This window comes from Hypomesus transpacificus, chromosome 13 (genome assembly GCF_021917145.1).
Source record: "Hypomesus transpacificus isolate Combined female chromosome 13, fHypTra1, whole genome shotgun sequence".
In the NCBI taxonomy this organism is placed as follows: Eukaryota; Metazoa; Chordata; class Actinopteri; order Osmeriformes; family Osmeridae; genus Hypomesus; species Hypomesus transpacificus.
Window position 1 is genome coordinate 14,425,546 of NC_061072.1, and position 18,294 is coordinate 14,443,839.

The 18,294-nt window shown below is 42.6% G+C and overlaps 4 protein-coding genes across 5 annotated transcripts; 2 read left to right on the top strand and 2 right to left on the bottom strand.

Moving 5' to 3' along the window:
* The first annotated feature begins 70 nt into the window (after nucleotides 1-70).
* Nucleotides 71-2,952, top strand: LOC124476099 (C1q-related factor-like). Of its 2 annotated transcripts, XM_047033110.1 has the most exons (3): nucleotides 71-275; nucleotides 330-769; nucleotides 2,773-2,952. In XM_047033110.1, the coding sequence occupies exons 1-3, from the start codon at nucleotides 134-136 to the stop codon at nucleotides 2,950-2,952; spliced, it is 762 nt and encodes a 253-aa protein (XP_046889066.1). In that variant the 5' UTR covers nucleotides 71-133. The 2 variants fall into 2 exon arrangements, with proteins under 2 accessions (XP_046889066.1, XP_046889065.1); XM_047033109.1 differs by having other exon boundaries at nucleotides 71-769.
* A 5,258-nt stretch (nucleotides 2,953-8,210) lies between these two features.
* On the bottom strand, nucleotides 8,211-11,432 carry dcakd (dephospho-CoA kinase domain containing). Its single transcript, XM_047033117.1, has 4 exons — nucleotides 11,321-11,432; nucleotides 10,737-10,940; nucleotides 9,973-10,060; nucleotides 8,211-9,655 (listed from the first exon to the last, which is right to left on the bottom strand). The coding sequence occupies exons 1-4, from the start codon at nucleotides 11,430-11,432 to the stop codon at nucleotides 9,370-9,372; spliced, it is 690 nt and encodes a 229-aa protein (XP_046889073.1). The 3' UTR covers nucleotides 8,211-9,369.
* A 1,134-nt stretch (nucleotides 11,433-12,566) lies between these two features.
* On the bottom strand, nucleotides 12,567-16,490 carry pus3 (pseudouridylate synthase 3). The gene is made up of 7 exons (XM_047033059.1): nucleotides 16,380-16,490; nucleotides 15,620-16,078; nucleotides 15,153-15,430; nucleotides 14,819-15,002; nucleotides 13,414-13,523; nucleotides 13,056-13,228; nucleotides 12,567-12,855 (listed from the first exon to the last, which is right to left on the bottom strand). The coding sequence occupies exons 1-7, from the start codon at nucleotides 16,419-16,421 to the stop codon at nucleotides 12,590-12,592; spliced, it is 1,512 nt and encodes a 503-aa protein (XP_046889015.1). The 5' UTR covers nucleotides 16,422-16,490; the 3' UTR covers nucleotides 12,567-12,589.
* A 456-nt stretch (nucleotides 16,491-16,946) lies between these two features.
* On the top strand, nucleotides 16,947-18,280 carry LOC124476116 (cytochrome c oxidase assembly factor 3 homolog, mitochondrial). The gene is made up of 2 exons (XM_047033127.1): nucleotides 16,947-17,308; nucleotides 17,646-18,280. The coding sequence occupies exons 1-2, from the start codon at nucleotides 17,023-17,025 to the stop codon at nucleotides 17,747-17,749; spliced, it is 390 nt and encodes a 129-aa protein (XP_046889083.1). The 5' UTR covers nucleotides 16,947-17,022; the 3' UTR covers nucleotides 17,750-18,280.
* The last annotated feature ends 14 nt before the right edge of the window (nucleotides 18,281-18,294 follow it).

An 18,294-nucleotide genomic window follows, 5' to 3' on the forward strand; every position in this document is an offset into this window, starting at 1 on the left:
CACAGGTGGACATTGCAGCCACCCACTCCCAGCAGTCACCATTTCCGCCCCGGAGAGCTCCACGCTGGCAGCACAGCCCCTTCCCCGGCTGAGCATTGGGAAGAAGACCCTGGTGGCGGCCGCCGTGGGGGTCATGCTGGTCCTGATCCTTGTGGTCCTCATCCCGGTGTTGGTCAGTTCCGTGGGGACTGGCGTCGCGGATGCCAGCCACTATGAGATGTTGGGCACCTGCCGTATGGTCTGCGACCCCTTTCTGGACACAGGTACGGGGACCGGCACAGGTGCAGGAACCGCCACGGCCACCACAGACCTCCAGGCTGAGAAGGCAGACAACAACGCCCTCGGCGACCACAGCATCGGACCTCCGTTGCCTACCTATGGAGCCAATGGGCCGCAGGGGAAGCCAGGACTACCGGGCAAACCAGGACCCCCAGGTCCCCCTGGAGAGCCAGGACCACCTGGACCCAAGGGCCCGCCAGGGGACGCGGTCAGGACAGGGATACTCGGTCTAGGGGGCAAGGGGGCCATCAGTGCGGCCACTTACAGCAACACGCCCCGGGTGGCGTTTTTTGCCGGACTGCGTAACCCGCAGGAAGGCTACGACATCCTGCGCTTCGACGACGTGGTCACTAATCTGGGGGATAACTTTGTGGGCTCGACGGGCAAGTTCACGTGCAAGATCCCGGGCACCTACTTTTTCATCTACAATGTGCTAATGCGAGGAGGAGATGGCACAAGCATGTGGGCGGACCTGATAAAGAACGGCCTGGTGGGTGATATGTTCACTACAATGCACACGTTTTATAATTGCATGAAATTTGTTATCAAGCATTTACAGTCGATGTATATCATTTTTCACTTTTGTTCTGCACAAAAATTTACTTACGGAGCCAGACAACAGACATGACATATTCTAATTGAATCTATTAACCTTTAGTGAGTGCCGTAGAAAACTTCTGACACAAGCTATTATATTAGGTCATGAGTCGGGTATCTCTACATTCTGGTTTGTGGATCAATTTCCTTTCCTTTCAATCAAGTCAAGAGGTTACCTAATTTGAATTCAGGTTATGAGTGGAAATCATGCTCAGTGGCCTTTCCCTCAACCCAATTTTAAAAAACCAATTAACCAATATGATTACTTATATTAGAAGTGACCTTCACCCTGAAACTCCTATTGAAAACAATCAAAGCATTTGTACTGTATAATATCGTGGAATAGTGACACGTTTCACATTCATCGGGCCGTGAACGAATCCATCCATGTCATGATTCCGAGCTTGCCCGGAACTCCGTTACAGTTGCATGCAATGACAGTGCACAGCGGCAAGCTGCCAACACTCGCGTCTCGATGTGTTTACACATGGATGAAACTCACTAGTCACCATGAAGTGAATATCAACAGAGCGCTACTATCTCAGCTCCACACACATCAGAGAACCCCCCCCAAGCACAGTTCAGTTCAGAGCAGGTGCTCTTTGAAATGAACCATAATCGGCTGCACGTGCTGTCAGGATTTGACCCGTGTCTTTTGATAGTTGCAACCTTTGATTTCCAGCCAGTGTGGTTCTCCTCTTCCTCCACGAGTGCTCCTGAGTCGGCTACTGTACTCACAGACCTTGTGACTTTAAGACAGTCAGCTGGATGTAACCTGTATGATAATCACCTGCCATTATAGTCAACTAACCATTGTGCACACAATGTCTCTTGTAAGGTAGGCTATTAGCCTACTACAATTTCAGTCACAGCGTCGGGTTCAAAGGCAGTAGACAACCACAGAGGCAGGGGAAGTTGAGGCATCTCTCTTATCCCTCTAACATCCATCACCATCTATCATCATCCATCATCATCCAATCATCCTGACAACAGCCCCCTTAGCCCCCCAAGCCATGTGACATTTTACTTTCTTACTCACCCGGCACTAATTAAAATCCCATGCCGCCATTTTGCTTCTCACTTTGATGACACCCTAAGACTCTGGCTTGAGGGCAAGTAACAGCTTTCTTTGAGTCCTGTGAAGTTACAATGCGGGACTCCTTAGAGCTTGGAAGCCTAAATATTGCATTAGCCCAGACTTACGGATACTAGGTCTTTCGGTGCCTCACTGGCTGGTTCAAGCTCCCTTCCAGTCAAAGTGTCACTTTTGTAGTCTCCAATGTGTGAAAGCAGTTAAGGCGGCTCCCAGCTCTGGATTTAGCCTAGCTGTGATTTGAACTAATTAGACTACTTTGACACGTTCTCCTTCGTGTCTGATGGAGATTTCCTAAATTCAACCTTGAGACGTCTGACTGTAAGGAAACAGGATTAAAGCAGAGGGGGCAACTCCAATACAGCGGCCTGACTCAGTCTTACGTCTTCAGTTGAGTCATAGGCATTATTCACCATGGAAGAAAAACATGGGATTTGCCATAGGGGACAGTTTTACACGAATATCCTTGTTCTTCAACTACATGTTCAGTCCACAACCCCCCCAAAATTGTTTATGCCAACAACTAAAAAATGTCATGCAAATGTGTGGGTGTGGTCATAAGAATGGAAGAAAACTGAATGATTATATTAGTGCTTAAGACTTCAAATCGCTTACTCCACGCATCATGCTTTTAAAACTGTTGCCATGTTTGATTGTATTCTTATTATTTGGATACTTTCCTTTTAAGGGTCTAAAAATGTTGTTTTACGTTGTGAATATCACCGTAACAGAATAGGTTGTGGCTTTTTGTGTCTCACCACCCCCCCAACCCACAACCTTATCGCTCATCTCTTGTTTTCCAGGTCAGGGCCAGCGCCATTGCTCAAGACCAGGACCAGAGTTATGACTACGCTAGCAACAGTGTCATCCTGCATTTGGACGCCGGAGATGAGGTGTTCATCAAACTGGACGGGGGCAAGGCCCATGGGGGCAACAGCAACAAATACAGCACCTTCTCAGGGTTCATCCTCTTCGCTGACTGAAGACAGGAGGATGTGGGGGTCAAGGGTCAGGGCTGGAGGGCATTCACTTCCTGTCTCTCAGTTGTCGCCATCATGGGACAGGTAGATGTTGCCCCTAAGCACTGATACAGGGTCAGATTTATTTCAAACCACTACATGGATAAGATTAGGTAACTGGTCCTAGATCTGTGGTTAAAGGCAACCTCCTACCTCAAGCCAGTGTTATTTTTCTTCCATAACTGCATTTTGGAATGGGTCTGCATATTGTCATTGTGATGAATCAGGGATTCACTTAAGAAGGATGGTGTAATACTTATACCTGTTGGCTGACATGACATTGCAAAGTGTAAAGAAGTACATGTTTTTGAAAGTTATGACGGAGGTCACTTATGACTGCATTGTATACCTGCCAGATGCTACTCTACAGTGTACATGATATTTCAACCTTAACCGTTTTGCAATAAGGTGATGTGCTTCAAGAACTCTTAAAACTGTTTTTTGCTTTGCCAATGTAGTGCCAATTATGTTGTTTTTGTCACTTGGAAAGAAAGACTTGATTTGAATCCGAGCCTGTTAATCCTATGTTGTCTGATGAATTCAAAATGTTGTTCCATCCCATAGTATTTGGCTTATTATTAGTGTATAACCTTGTAAATTGAATATTTAATGTGGAAACACCAGAAAAGCAATGTTTGTCTGTGTGTTACTTGTTCAGTGTATATTGAAACTAAAGCCATCAAAATATTGATGTACTAAGATGTTGTCACAAGTGAGTGAACCAAATTGATGTTCAAGCGATCCATCTCAAAAGATTGTGATTGGCCCATGCATGTATGTTTATTTTCATCAGTGTTGTGCATCTCAACTATGTTGATGTCAGTAAATGAACAACCAATAGATGGTAGCAAGCATCAAGGGGCATTACTGTTTGTTTTTATAATTCGTGTTTTAATTGTCCATGACTTTTGGCAATAAATCTGATTGGATTTTCATTCGTTAGCTATTCCTCTCATGTGGCCGAGTTAACGTCACTCCTTTCATTCATGTGGTCTGACTTCTCGGTTCGTGGGACGGTCTCGTCGCTCGACCTCTGTGGTTGGCATTCACTCAGGAGGGGGATGTTAAGAAAGCACAGCGAGGGGCAATCAAACGAGGACATGGAGAGAGGAGAGAGGGAGCCTCACAGCTGTGTTAAATGCCAAATGACTACAGAGATAATTGCCTCTCACAATCAAAGGGGAGGGTGTTTTTTGCTCTTAATAGCAGTGGAGAATACGTGTTGAGATGCAAGGAGTGAGACAGAGGGGGGGACAGTGGTTAACAAGTATTATGGCACAACTTAGATCCTCATTTATGTTATCTGAGATGGCAAATTAGACAGTGATACAACTTCGGAAATAATAGTTGAAGACAGGGGAGCTGCCTAAAGGCTCCAGTTGTAAACTATAATCTTAGGTGTTGTTGCATGGGCACTTTGCTTTCTTTGCCTTTGCGACAACTATAACTTGAATGTGAGTAAACTCACACCATAGGTACAGTATATCAAGTGTTGTTTGCCACATCCATTCAATGGGATGTGCAGTATTTCACTTATCTAGCTATGATCACGTGCACTTGTTTAATGTACTCAGAGTTTTATCATTTCAATCATTGTCACTTTACTCTTTCTAATACTAAAACTATTTTTTTTTGTGGAAATCTCCATTCAAGTCTGAATGCAAAAACAAATTCTTAGAAAGAGAGTATTAGCATTCCATTTAAGACTAAGGCTCTGTTTGTATACTACATACATACTGCAGTATGAAGAGAGACGCTGAGAAGCCTCCAGCTTCAAGCTGCATCCTCATCCTGTCTAAAGAGCAAAATTCCTCTGGACACAATTAGGACCGAGTTTTTTTTTCCATTGGAGAGGTCACATGACCCATCGGGGGACCCAAGACTGCAGAGACCTCTATCTTCTCACGGGGCATATGAGCACATCGTCAAATTAAAGACTTCATGTCACGATGTCAAAGGCAAATGCCCTGGGTCTGCCAGAGTAGCTTTTATCCCTGAAAGCATTGTAGCTGAACATTGGTGGCAAGCTGGCAACATCTGTACTTTTATCACTGCCTGCAGAACTTTGCTGATTCCACTACTCCAAACTGTGGGCTATTGTCAGAGAATGAATATGTCCAGCTACATCACTATGCACACACACACTATACATGTCATAGATTATCAATACAACAGACTACTGGCAGGTCTAACAGAAATAGCAGGGGCGATTCTAGGATCAGACCGTTAGGGGTGCTCAGCACCCAATGAGAATGTGACATGAATAAAGTGACATGACTTGCAAAAGTGCTAAACTCCCTTGCTAATGTAAATCCCAAATTTCACTGGATAACAATGAATACATTTATGTATTGTTATGGAAAATATTGAATGATTTAAAAAACTAAGGATGTCCCTTTCTTCATGAACTACCAGCATCAAATGATAAAAAAAAAAAAAATATTTTTATTTTTTATTATAATTTTTAGGGGTGCTGAGATTGAATTTGGGTCTAAAATCACCACTAAGTAATAGAGTGTTGTACGTAATCATAACACTGCAGTGTGTTCTTGCTGGCCCCGTACAGTAATTAGCAAGGTTACCAACAGCCTTAGCAGTTGCTGCAAAGTCTTTACAACACTGTGACCAAGTCTGACTAATATGCCTAAGAGAGAGGAGAGAGCAGACAAATGTAATTCCCTTGGCGGGCACCATCTTGGTCTCCCCTCGCCAAAAAGGAGGATATTTAATTCTGACAGGCAATTGTTGATTACACAGCAAAACTCTTCCCCTGAGCTCTTGGTGATTTTGGTCTGTAACATAGCTAAACCTACCCAAAGGCTGTCCGGGGCCATTGTTTAATTTAAAATTAAACAAATCATGTTTGTGGTGGTTGAACTTTTGACTTTTATTTACTGTTTTAAAGTGTATCTAAATTGCCACCTGGTCCAGACCAATCGGCTTGCCAAAATTGGTCCATTGTTGAGTTGCTTTGTCCATGTAGTCGTGGTTAAAAAGATGAAATTGTTATTGTTGGAGAATCTCCTTCCATAATCCATGCGAGATTAGGATGATTAAATGTAATTCCATCATTGAATGCAGGTAATCTCCTTTTACATGGAACTACACTCGTTAGATAGGAAACAGACATTTGTTCATTCCCACCCACTCCTTGTTTTTGGATGGGAATGGTTGGAGTTGACATTTACAGCGGCAAACAAGTCAAGCTTTGAGTCTTATCAGTATCAGCCAGACCCTGAAGTGTTAGTGGGGCTTCGTTTCCAGAAGGCAACTGGGTGCTGGGCTTGAAACCGTTCTGTTGCCATGTTAATAACCCCCTTTGTGTGATTCTATCTTCAGCATCCCTACTTAGCACACTAGGGGAGGAGGAATCACTGTTAAATGCAATCGTCTTCAACTCTCTTCTTTTTTTTCTCCCTCCTTCAACCTCACACAGGTACACATACAGTACATCGGCCCCCAGCTCAAACTCGTATCCACAGCTGGGTGCACAGAGGAGCATGCATGTGCACACACGTGCACGCATGCACATACAAACATCCCCAGAAACAGGAGCACACACATTCCTCCTTCAATCACACTCTTCCCACCTGACACATGCACAACTTGATAGATACATGCTTGAATAACAAACATCCCACACATCTCACCATCATACATGGTCTAGCATCTCTCCAGTGTGTCTGTGACTCAATAAAAACAGACACACACACACACAGACGCGTACATACAGCTGACTGATCCCAAGCTAACAGGCAAAGACAGGTTGAGTCATGCAGTGGGACTGTCTGCCATGTTGGCTGTCTTTTCACCTCTGCATAGTCTTGTGTATGCGGTCTGACAAAGGGCCTCCACACACTGCCTCTCAACCCTCCAACCTCCTTTCCTTAGTGTTACATAACAGAAGCCTTAAAAAGACAACTTGGGGTTTCTAATCGAGGTTGCTTCCGTAGTTCTTTGTTGTATTGCAGGTGCCCATTATTATAAAAATGTGAAAATGCTGCATACATTATTTACCCCCGAATCCAAAGTGCAAAATATGAACTTAATCGTACTAGCTCCTATTTATAACCTTTACTAATTCCAGAAACGTGAGGTTTATGCTACCGTCTGTCTTTATTATTCCTAACAGCGTTACCTCCTCTGAGTACAGCGGGAGGCAGACGGATGAGAAACCACTCGGACAGGAGACTACAACAAGTCTGTGCGCTGTGCTGCCCATAGGCTACACTTTCAGAACAAGCTGCTGTGACTATGTAACTCCTTGCCCCCTGCTAGGAGACAATTATCTGGTTTACTCGGAAATAGCCTGGCTGTGTGTGTGTGTGCTAGTGTGTGTGGCCCTCTATGTACAGTATGGGTGTCTGGGTAATGTGTCTGCTTTGGTGTCACTCCTTCCAGGAAGTTTACAGGGGGGGGGGGGGGGGGGGGGAGCGGAGATGCAGAGAAAATCTGGCTAATTATACTAAAACAAATACTTTTATTTACCTTGACTTCTAACAGGTTCACACTTTATAATCCATACATCATTCTCAGTCTCAATGTTGAGCATATCAAGTTACTGTTACAGAGACAGATTGAAAAAGAGACACTTGGAATCTCCTCTAACCAGCTGGCTGGTCAGTACTGTCAGTAGAATGCCCTCAAGTTCGAGCAGAAAAAAATAATTAAGAATAGACAGTTCCTTCCCATGGCAGCGGCCAGTGAACAGCTCAGAGGTGATTTTGTGTTTCAGTGTGGGTGTGAATGTGAGAAAAGATTGTGCATTATGCATGTGTGTGACTGTGAATAGCCAGCGTTCGTTAACCGCCCTCTGGCCCCCTTCACTCCACATTAATTCTGCAGTTTCTTGATAAAAGAGGAACTCATACCAGCAGCTACTTTGGACAGAGCCATGCAGGCCACCCCAGGTCCGCGTGCCCAGGAGAACAGCAGCACGGTGCAGTTGTTCTTTGGTGCCACTCCCGCCAGCCTGAATCCTGCCAAAGAACTCCCACACAATATGACAAGGGCTAGCAAGATCATGCAATAAGGTGGGCACTCTCACAAGGCTGTGTCTCCAAAGTCAATCACAGCGGGGAAATGGCAATAAAGATCTGGAGATGGTTTCCTCCATAAAAGATTTTTCATGTGATTTGATTAGAAAAACGTCGCAACATACAGTATTGGAAGGCTGATCTGTGTTGGTGTGTTGACAAACAAAAACATTTAGTGTAGGGTGTAATTATTTTAATTTAAAAACTTTAAATTTCCATGTGACATATTGCAATTGTGTTGGATGACAAGTGAAATAGCAGCAGATCTAACAAGTAAACCGTTTATTCCTCATGTACAGACCTTTAAAAAACTACTGTTTTATTATTTACAGAAAACAGCTTCAAGTGTAAGAAAAGACACAGTGGCATGTTCAACATCTTCACATCAACATTCTGACAGCATGTAAGGTAACTTTTGTGTGAATAAGCATTGCTTGTTTGTTTAAAGTGGATTGTCAAATACGTTTCTTTACTAGATTCAACAGTGGCAAAATCCACCAAATCTAAAACATGAATAAAAGGGTAGATATTTAGTCTTTAGATATTCTACCAAAATGACAAATTCTGACTGTATTATGAATAGTACAGTTCCATCTAACCAACAAAATGATTTAACACCATAGCAGTGTTTTTCTTTTTTTGAAAATATAATTGCGATACTTTTTACATTTTAAAATACTAATAATATATTTGTTTGCTATGACGTCAATACATTCATGAATTCATCCAAATGTATCTTTTAGCTACAGTATAATAAAATATATTTAAATTATAATTCAAACGTGATCGTGCACGACACACATCAGATTTGTCCTATTCTTCTTCATTCCAATCACACAAACCAAGTTTAGTGATTTGGGGGAAATCCTCTTACACTGTCAGTATCAGCAGAACAGAACACCTTCAGGTATGAACATTCTCTAAGTGCTAAGTCTTTCTCTTCATTGAAAAGTGAATTAAAATTAATTACATAGTAAGCAGATATATCCCCTTCAATTCACTGTAAAATAAGGATACAAAGTACTCTTTTTGTAGTACAAAATATTACAGTGAAGTAGTTTTTTTTACTATTGTTATTTGCTAGCTTTGACTGCATAGAAAGCTGTTGGTATATATTGTCAACTGTTTGTTTTTAAACCAAAGTGGGGATCTAAACATTGGTAGACAATGGTAGACCACGCTGTCAGTGCAAATTGCCAGCGTCAAATTTGCAGCATCAAAAGTTATGAACATATTAACCAGAGGACTTCTAACCACACTCTTATTGTAGCTGACCTGTGGTGCTATGATATCAATCTTCCATTTACTCAAACCCCCAAACCTCCTACTGTCCCTCCTGCATGTGTTATGAAATCAACAGCTTAGTGGCGTAGAGAAGAAATCCACCGAAGCCGGCGGTGGCTGCTATGGCAATGACTCTGACCAGCAGGAACTCCATGGAGTCCTCCAGCTTCGTGTGCAGCCGCAGGACCTGTCTGTGGGTGTCCTCGCGGCTGCCCGAGTTCTCGATGACGTGATTAGCCAGGCCGCGCTTCTCGTTGAGGGGCATCTGGGCGGCGATGCGCTGCTCAGCCTGCTCCTGGGTCAGCCCGTCCCTATGCATCAGGCGGGAGAGCTGAGTGGCAGGGTCGCTGGAGAGGAACAGACGAAGGGAGCAGAACGCTTTTTTGGAGTCTAGGAAACGTTAAAAATAACCGTCTAGGAATAAACGGTTTGTCTAATTACACTTCAGAGAGGTGATTATAGGGGTGGAGCAGGATGGGTAATCTATTCCACCCTCGCACACTACGTTTTTTGTTTGCCTTTAACTTGTTGAGGCATATCTCTACAATAAAAATCACAGACAGGCATACTGAAAAAAAAAGGAAATAATACAGCTGCAAAACAGACAAGAAGCTGGAATTTCATACGGAGAGGGTGACAAATGTGTGCGGGTCAGAGCCTTTACCAGTACACAACCACGGTGTGGTTGAGGAAGCGTGTCAAGCGCCGTGTCTCAAAGAGCAGGGGCACGTCTAGCACCACGTAGCGATACCCTGGAGGGAAAACAAGGACTGTACTCGAAAATAGCCTACAATCCCTTTTCACTTTCGGTCGAGTTAAATGCAGTGTTAATGGGATTTCAGTCTAAGTGTTTTCTTGACATCGGCCCTGTTGAGTTTATCCTCCAGAAACAAAACTACAGCTGTTCTTGAGATTCAACCCTGGAAACAAGGGCTAATGGATTCACAGGTAGACTTGTCTTAAAGTGGCTAAACCGTTTAATATATATTTTCATGAAATGTGCTATAGAAATGGTGCAATATCAAAAAGGTTTGGTTTGATTTAATTCTAACAGCTGTGAATTGAGATGTTCATACACTGTGCTGATTTGAAAGTAAGTGTGTAGGTGTGTAAACCCAAGACAGTGCTGAAACTGTAATGTATGTTCTCAAATTATAACAGAGGGAAACAGTTCACATGCAAATATAAAGAATTAGTGTGAATAGTAATGCTTTACTGGGGGTTACACCAGTATCCTGCTTAATGTTGAACATACATATATGTGATATACTAGGACAGAAAATAGAGGACATTATTAAAAAGACACAGACCAACTGACATGCCAAATGGGAACTGACTATTTTTTTACAGCACATCAATAGGCAACAGTAAGCTATTCTCTGCAGAACTGGACCCAAAGGACTGACCCAATAACCGAGAGTCTCTAACCTCTGAGGAAGTAGAAGAGGATCTGTTTCAGCATAGCTTTGTGGATTTCAGGGTGGGTGATGGAATTAAGCAGTCGGCGCTTCTCTTCACTTGCGAAGATGAGCTGGCCCAGCTTCTGCCTGTCAATCTCCCCATTCTCTAGCAGGATCTCTGGGCCAAAATGCCTTACTATCTTGGAAAAGGCCAGACTGTGGGGCTCCACCACTGCAATAGAAATGAAGTTAGATGCAGTACCATTTAATTTGTTTCTCATTCTTATACCACACATATTATTGATGAGTATAGTAACTCACATAGGTTAGGACTTCTGTAATGTAGGTTTGGATTATTTATTCGTGTTTTAGGCTACTAGTGTGGAAGAAGAGTTCTGTCTGTCGCATACCAGGGATTGTCTTTTGGAGTAGGACCAAATCATAATGATAAGACAAATAGCAATACACTAAATAAATAAAATACACCTCATGTTGAAAGTATATATCACCAGTATGCTGTTAAAGAGAAGGAAATCAAGGGAGAAAGATAATGATCAATAGAGCAGACCATTGTTGACCGCCCCAGGTCAAACCCAGGCCCCGGAGGCCCACCTTTTCTAGCCACCACATCAGCATCGATGATTGGGCAGCCAAGCTCTCGCAGGATGGAAGACACAGTGCTCTTGCCTGAGGCGATTCCTCCAGTAAGTCCCACAAGAAACATTCTAGTCACAGAACAGAGTTGGTCAGAGTGGACTTGATTTGCCCTTCATTTTCATTCATTTATTTTGTTTGTTATTTTGAGTACAGTCAAAACCAATTCCACTACCAAATTGTAAGCTGCAATACCAGTGCTCATCTGCATAACAGATTGGTTTAATAGTTTAATTGTATATACTAGCCTACATATCCTTCTGGGCTTAACCAGTTTTGAATTTGAATATATATTTTAGATTTTTGGATCAACAATTTCTTCCTGTAAATAGAGTAGTCTATCTATATGTCAACGTAAGATCCGTAATATGTGATTTCTGTTTTTGTTTTAAACGCCACTCCCCCTACTCCACGCACACAGCAACAGATGAAGCATGCAGCTGATGTATTACCTTAACTGACAAAACATTTTACACTAACATTAGTTACACATTTATTGGCTATATGACATTAGCACGCTGCTGGCATAGCAATGTACAGCAGCTTTAGGCGAAGGCTAACTACCTAGCCTTGATAGTACTGTACTTTCAACAATAACAATACATAAACATGCTGTCATCGTCATTCATACAAAAACATGTACTTAAACTAGCAAGTTAGTTACTGGAATATATACACATGTCATCCAATACCTTTGATTGGTTCAGTCAATTAAGTTCAGTCGACTGGATCAGACCCAAGAAAGATCACAACTATTGTCTGTGGGAAATCTAGCGGGCCAGTTGCAAGCCTAACGTTGCAGTTAGAAATTGATCCCAGATATTTGCGAAACGTACAAAGCAAAGCCAATGTTATCTAAGTCACAAACATTATGCATATATAGTTAAGTGACTAACACAGTGCAGTGAAATTGCACATCCAAATACGTTGTTATTGTCATTTAGCTAGCCAACTAGCTAAGAACTGACATGTGCATCAAGAACAACCTTCCGGCAGACCTTTGTGATGGAAGAACATTCCACATATAGTTTAAATGCGTTACTGGTTGAATATCATATGGACGTACTGATTCCATAAGAACATCTTAAAATATACCCCTAACTATAATTTTAAAATAACGAGAAAGTTCAAAATGACATCTCAAAATATTTTTTTTATTCAAAACAAAATGCTCTATACCACAAAAGCAAGGATAGTAATTAAGGCAAAGTCTAATTTCCCTGGAAATTAATCCTGTTTGTCATTTGTGTCACCATTGGATGACACTTCCTTGACAACTGACATATGAGGGGAGTTGTGGGAAAGCTTTGACCTTTTGCCCCTGTGCACCAGTTCACCTCCATTTTCCCCTTCCTCGCGTTCAAGCCTGCCTCGTTTAACAAAATGTTCTATCCTGGACTCTAAGCTCTCGCAGCATGGCCGTTCCAGTAAAGGTTTGTAATTCTTCTGTCTAGTCCCCTCCATCAGCCAGCAATGGGTAGATGGAACGCCCCCTGTGGATGGAGACAAAATGAGAGGTCAAAAGCCATTACAGATTTGTACCCAATGCAAGTGTAGCAGAAGGATTGCAGATCCTTGAGGTTTATTCCAGGCATGTGGGTACAGCAATTAATTTTACCCTCTAATCCATTTTGATGAGTGGCTACTGGCTACTACTAGTGACACAGTGAGTCAACTCTTCTGACTTCCTCACCTGCGTGTCCAAGGCCTTGGACCATCCCATAGAGGACTTGGGTCTTAACGGCACTCTGTGTCCAGTGATGCTGCAAAGTCCCCAAGGTATGGCTCACCTCTTCAGCCTCATGAAGCCAGCTCAGACCCTCAAAATGGCAGTCATATAGCACAAGGGGGAAGTCCACTGCCATGCTGGAGGAGTAGCAGGTAGGGATCATTCATAACTGCAGTACATTGTTACGACAGGAATGCCCTTGTGACATTTCATATTAATAGTAAATGCATCTGTGATATCCAGACACATTTTTTTCCTAGAAAACATTTCTAGCAACTTCCCTGTAAATTCCGTTGAATTTGTTAGTGTCCGTTAGACTGACCTGTACTGTGGTTTCCTGGGATTGTTGTCAACGTCCATGAGTTGATCTATTATATCTGGGGTCTCCAACTTTTGTCCAATGAGGAGCAGGATAGCCATCATACAACGCACCTGTTGGAGAACAATTCACCACCTAAGTTTAAAGCCACTTCTCAATCACCTATGCAGGCTGTTTCACAGCCACATTCTATCAAAACATCTTTGATTTAAAAAGCTAACTTGTCTGTCAAAGTGTAACTTAACACATAACTCCTTTTTTTTTTTAATGATTAAACCTTATGGTTATTCCTCACAGATGGCTAAACTAATCAATCCCTGCCATGATTCTGACACAGGATTATTTGGTGGGTTTCATAGCCCCTAGTGGCCAAAAATGTTTAAGAACTTTGTGACATATGAGTAGCCTGACGTTGTCATACTCATAATTCTAGTCAGAATATGAGTCTGAGAACTCTCCGTTGGGCTTTGACTACAGGGCGGGTTTCAAACGAGGCTGGAAAACAAATGCCTCTTCGCTCAATTGGATAGATCTACAACCAATCAGAGCAACAGAGTATGTGACGTATGTTAAGCACCGCATAGTTGTTGTCAACAGAACTAAACTACAAGCAGACTTGAAGTATGCTTGAAGAATGAATACAAACGATTTTTGCCGGTGTTGTAAAATTAATTTAAGGGTAGGGAGAGTACTTGTTCACGCGGTCAACCTTTTTGAGCGAAACAATAAAGGGCAATGCATATACGAAGTTCTCCGTTTAGGATTACAACTCCATCGGGGCCAGCTGATACATTAAGCTTTTACCGAATCCCGTAGGAAGGACGGCAAAAACATATTTTCCATCGACAAATGCCTTGATTGCGTCTCTCTGTTCCTCTTTCAAAATTAATGCGCTGTCGATGTCTTCTAAAACAGACTCGATGGCAGAATCACAACATCCCAGATCTCCAGCGGTAGCCGTGTTTGTTCAAAACGAATTCAACTTAAGCGCTCTTTTGTGACGTGGGTGATTACGTTACTGTTGATCATCTGTCCATCATCGTATAAAGCCCGCCCTGGCAATTTCATTGGTTCGCCCAGATTCTGGTTTTCTGTAGTTGGTCCCCAATACGAGACCCTCCAGACCCAATTTCCCGAACAATTTCTTTTGGGCGGGGAGAAGTTGGGCTGGCAGCCAGGCTAACATATGAGTGCCTTTCCAAGGTATTCTGACACATCACAAGAAGGAGTTCAATTGGCCCATTGAAATGTGAAGAGGTGGGATAAGGCTGAAATTGGCATGGTTAGTTCCACTTTAACTTACTGTTGAGTGGGTGGTATTCAAATTTGATTTCTAGTGCACTTACATTGTAAGTGCCAAAACTCAAACCATCAAGATTCTACAGTCAGAACTGGTATATTGCCACACCTGGTGATAGAGAAAGGCCAGCCCTTTGACCTCAAACACATAGAGGTCATGTGACCCGGTGCTGGACACACTGTGCGGACACACAGGCTGGATAGTTGCAGACAGGATGGTCCTTTGGAACTGCAGGACTCCGTTACCAACATCCATCTTGCAGATGTTGCGGAAGTCATGGGTACCCTCATAGCTGTGGGGTAAGGGGAGAGATTCAGATAAACAGTTATTCTCACGGTGAAGCTCAAAATATTGACTGATTTACGCGGTACAATGTGTTGAGTATTCCAAGCAGTGCCCTGTTTTTCTCTAATGTGGCAAAGTTCAGAGTACATAAACTCACCGTTTGGCTGCCTCTGACATCAACGACACATTCAGAGCTCCGCAGGGAAAGTAGTACCGGTAAGTTCTTGATCGACAGTCAAAGCGTGCACTGAATTCCGCCGCAACAGGTGCCCAGTCAAGGATTCGGATGTCTTGAGGAAGGACTCTGTTCAGCATCTTTACATAAAGGACTTCCACTGCATCTTCTTTGATCTTGGCACCAGCTCCAACATTAGCTGGGAGGGTCACCCCAAAGCCTCCACAAAACTGATTGGATCGCAAATCTATAGATATGACCTTGAGAAAAAACACAAATGGGGAAGGATGTGCGTGAATGTCTTATAATTGGTCCACCGTCTTCATGCTCCAACATAGTGAAAATCCAAATTCAAGTATTTGAAGATGGCGTGGAAAGACAAATCAGGGGGCGATTACTGCTTCTATATTTGAATATCTGTTTTGAATAACAGCAGTGTCAAAACTGACCTGAGAAAAGGCGCTGACCCCCTTGTCAGTGCGTCCACACCGGTGATAGTTGGAACTCTGGCGATCTTGGATCAACTTGGTCTTAAGAAAAGCCTCAAACAGCCTGGCTTCAACTGTGTTGTCTGTGTTCTCCTGGACAGCAAAGCCCTGATAGGACCAGCCAAGGTAGGCCAAGCGTAGGGCTACATGGCGTCGAGGATGAGTGGAAAAGTCAAATGGTCTTTCTTGCCCCTTTTTCTTTCCCTTCTTCGTGCCCCCAGTAGTATCAGGGTGGTTTACTTTCTCAATCAGACTGGATGTGGTTGTGCCCTCCATCTCATTTGCAGGCATATCCTTCTCTCCAAGCTGTGCTTTCAGTCTCTGGACCTCTGCCTCCAGGTCCCTGACTCGCTGTAACAAATCCTCTGACATAGCTAATGAAGTTAGGGCATTGACGACGGAGACTTCTGGAAAACGTATCTGGGGATTTAGGAAAGCAATCATCAAAATAGAGTTTAGAGTGATTCATTTCAACTGTCCATTTCAATTGCTACACATACAGCAAAGTGAATGATAATATTGCTGTATTTCTGCATTATTCATTAAGAAAAGACATACACACAACTTGCTACCTAGCTAGCTTATAGCACCCCGGGTGTCCGTGTCTAGCTAGCAAAACCATGTCTGATACATAGCGCTATAGTTGGCACATTTCAGTAGTCACAAATGGCTCAGCAACCCACATGTCAGTGTATATGGCAGGTCAGTAGACTAGGCTCACCTTTGCTTTGACGTGCCTTGTAGGCGCAAACCAAAACTGCATTCCCAACTTCAGACTCCTAACTGTGTAGCTACATCTGACATGCTTGTTTTCTACAATTTCAAAATAAAAGCACCTAAAAACGATCAAACGTAAGTTACACATTTAGGTTATTACATTTATCAGCAAGTATGTTCAGAGAGCGAGGTGAAGTTAGTTTCATAATCGACATTTGTCTCACATTCGGAAGACAATACTTCCGAAGACAATACTAAAACATCACCTTGGTTGTTCACTGTGCTCTACGACGACACTGACATGATCACATAGTTAGCATGATCATTGCGGTGGATGCATGTAGGAAGCAATTTTAAGAGGAAATGAATTTGTGATCTATAGGATGTGCGGTGTGAAATACGATAGGACTTACAATGCATTAATTGTTCGTTCATTAGAACACGTGTTAGACCATTTTCATAAATGCAAACAGAATGTTTTTCAAATTGTTAAAACACTTTCATTCTGAAAAGAAAACCTAACCCGGAAGTATGTCATACCTTTTCCTGTCAATTTGTGTGTCACGGTTTAATCTGCCCGGGCTAACCATAGACATCATAAAGGGGCGCTGTGCAGAGTTCTTCAATGCTTGGATGGGCATAAAGACATGGGCTCAATCATGGTTTTCAGATCGTATAATAGCCGCACACACGGTGTTTGTAACAAACCGGATATCGCCACAGACACTGCAAGCATGGCCGACAAGACACCGAAGGAGCAGTCTGAGGCTGCTTTCGCGAAAAGGATAGACCCAACGAAAGAAGACCTTTCAAATGAACAAACGTATTTTATAAGACAAGTCGAACTTGCACAGTGGAAGAAGAAAACGTCACATCTAAGAGGCCGAAATGTTGCAACGGGACTTGCTATTGGAGCCATGGTGATGGGCATCTGTATCCTTACCTAACTCAAGCTAGTAGCTACACAGTGACACACACAAGGTGAACTATGTAATGTTAGCCACTTAGCTTGCAAGGTTTTAGCAGAAAGCCAGCGAAGTTTAAGCAGTCATTGCAATGTAAGGATAGCTGTAAATAGACGGGATTGTAAGTGTCTTACATATGTATTTGTCTATTATTCATCGTTAACAATTTTTGTCGGGAATTCCACACACATTTAGCTGGTTAGGTAGGTTACTAGCAAGACAACTGAATTTTCTAGCTATTATAGCTGTGTTTCAGAATCATCCAGCTACTGTCACCTTACGTTTGCCTTGACCTTAGTTTCTAGATGGCTACACGTTTTACTCGGTGTCACAGGAGAAGATAATGGACGAGTTGGACGCAGAAGCCAAAGTTGCGCGACTGAGAGGGCCAAAGACGGGGGCCAACTGAAATGGACTCAGCTACTGGAGTGATGTTCCTCTCAGCCTGGCTTGTCACTTGCACTGGAAAGGGACTCTTTCCTGACAATTATGGCAGTATCTGCATCATATTCCACAGTTAGCTACTGTTGCTATAGATGCACTGTCAGACAGTATAGAATTGGTTGTGTTTTGTGTTGTTGACAAAATTGTCCATATTGTGATTGACATGTATTGTCAGTGGAATGCGTGATCCATTGTTGCCCAAAACTGGCAAGTTTCAGTAAGCATTATACCATAATATTGCCATTAAAAAGCCACTAGTTCCATTGTGTAAAATAATTAAACAGAATCATGGTAAATCCAGAAGATGAAGAGAAGTAATTCAACTACTTTAAAACTGATACTCTTTTTACAGTGGCCTTACTTGGCGTCATTAATGGAGTTAAACAAAATAAAAAATATATATACATTATAAAATGTTAACAAAGTATGATAGAATATTGAGTTGTGCACAGTACTTTTTTTTTCTTTCTAATACAAATTAAATCAATGTGAGGCATATATGTATCATTT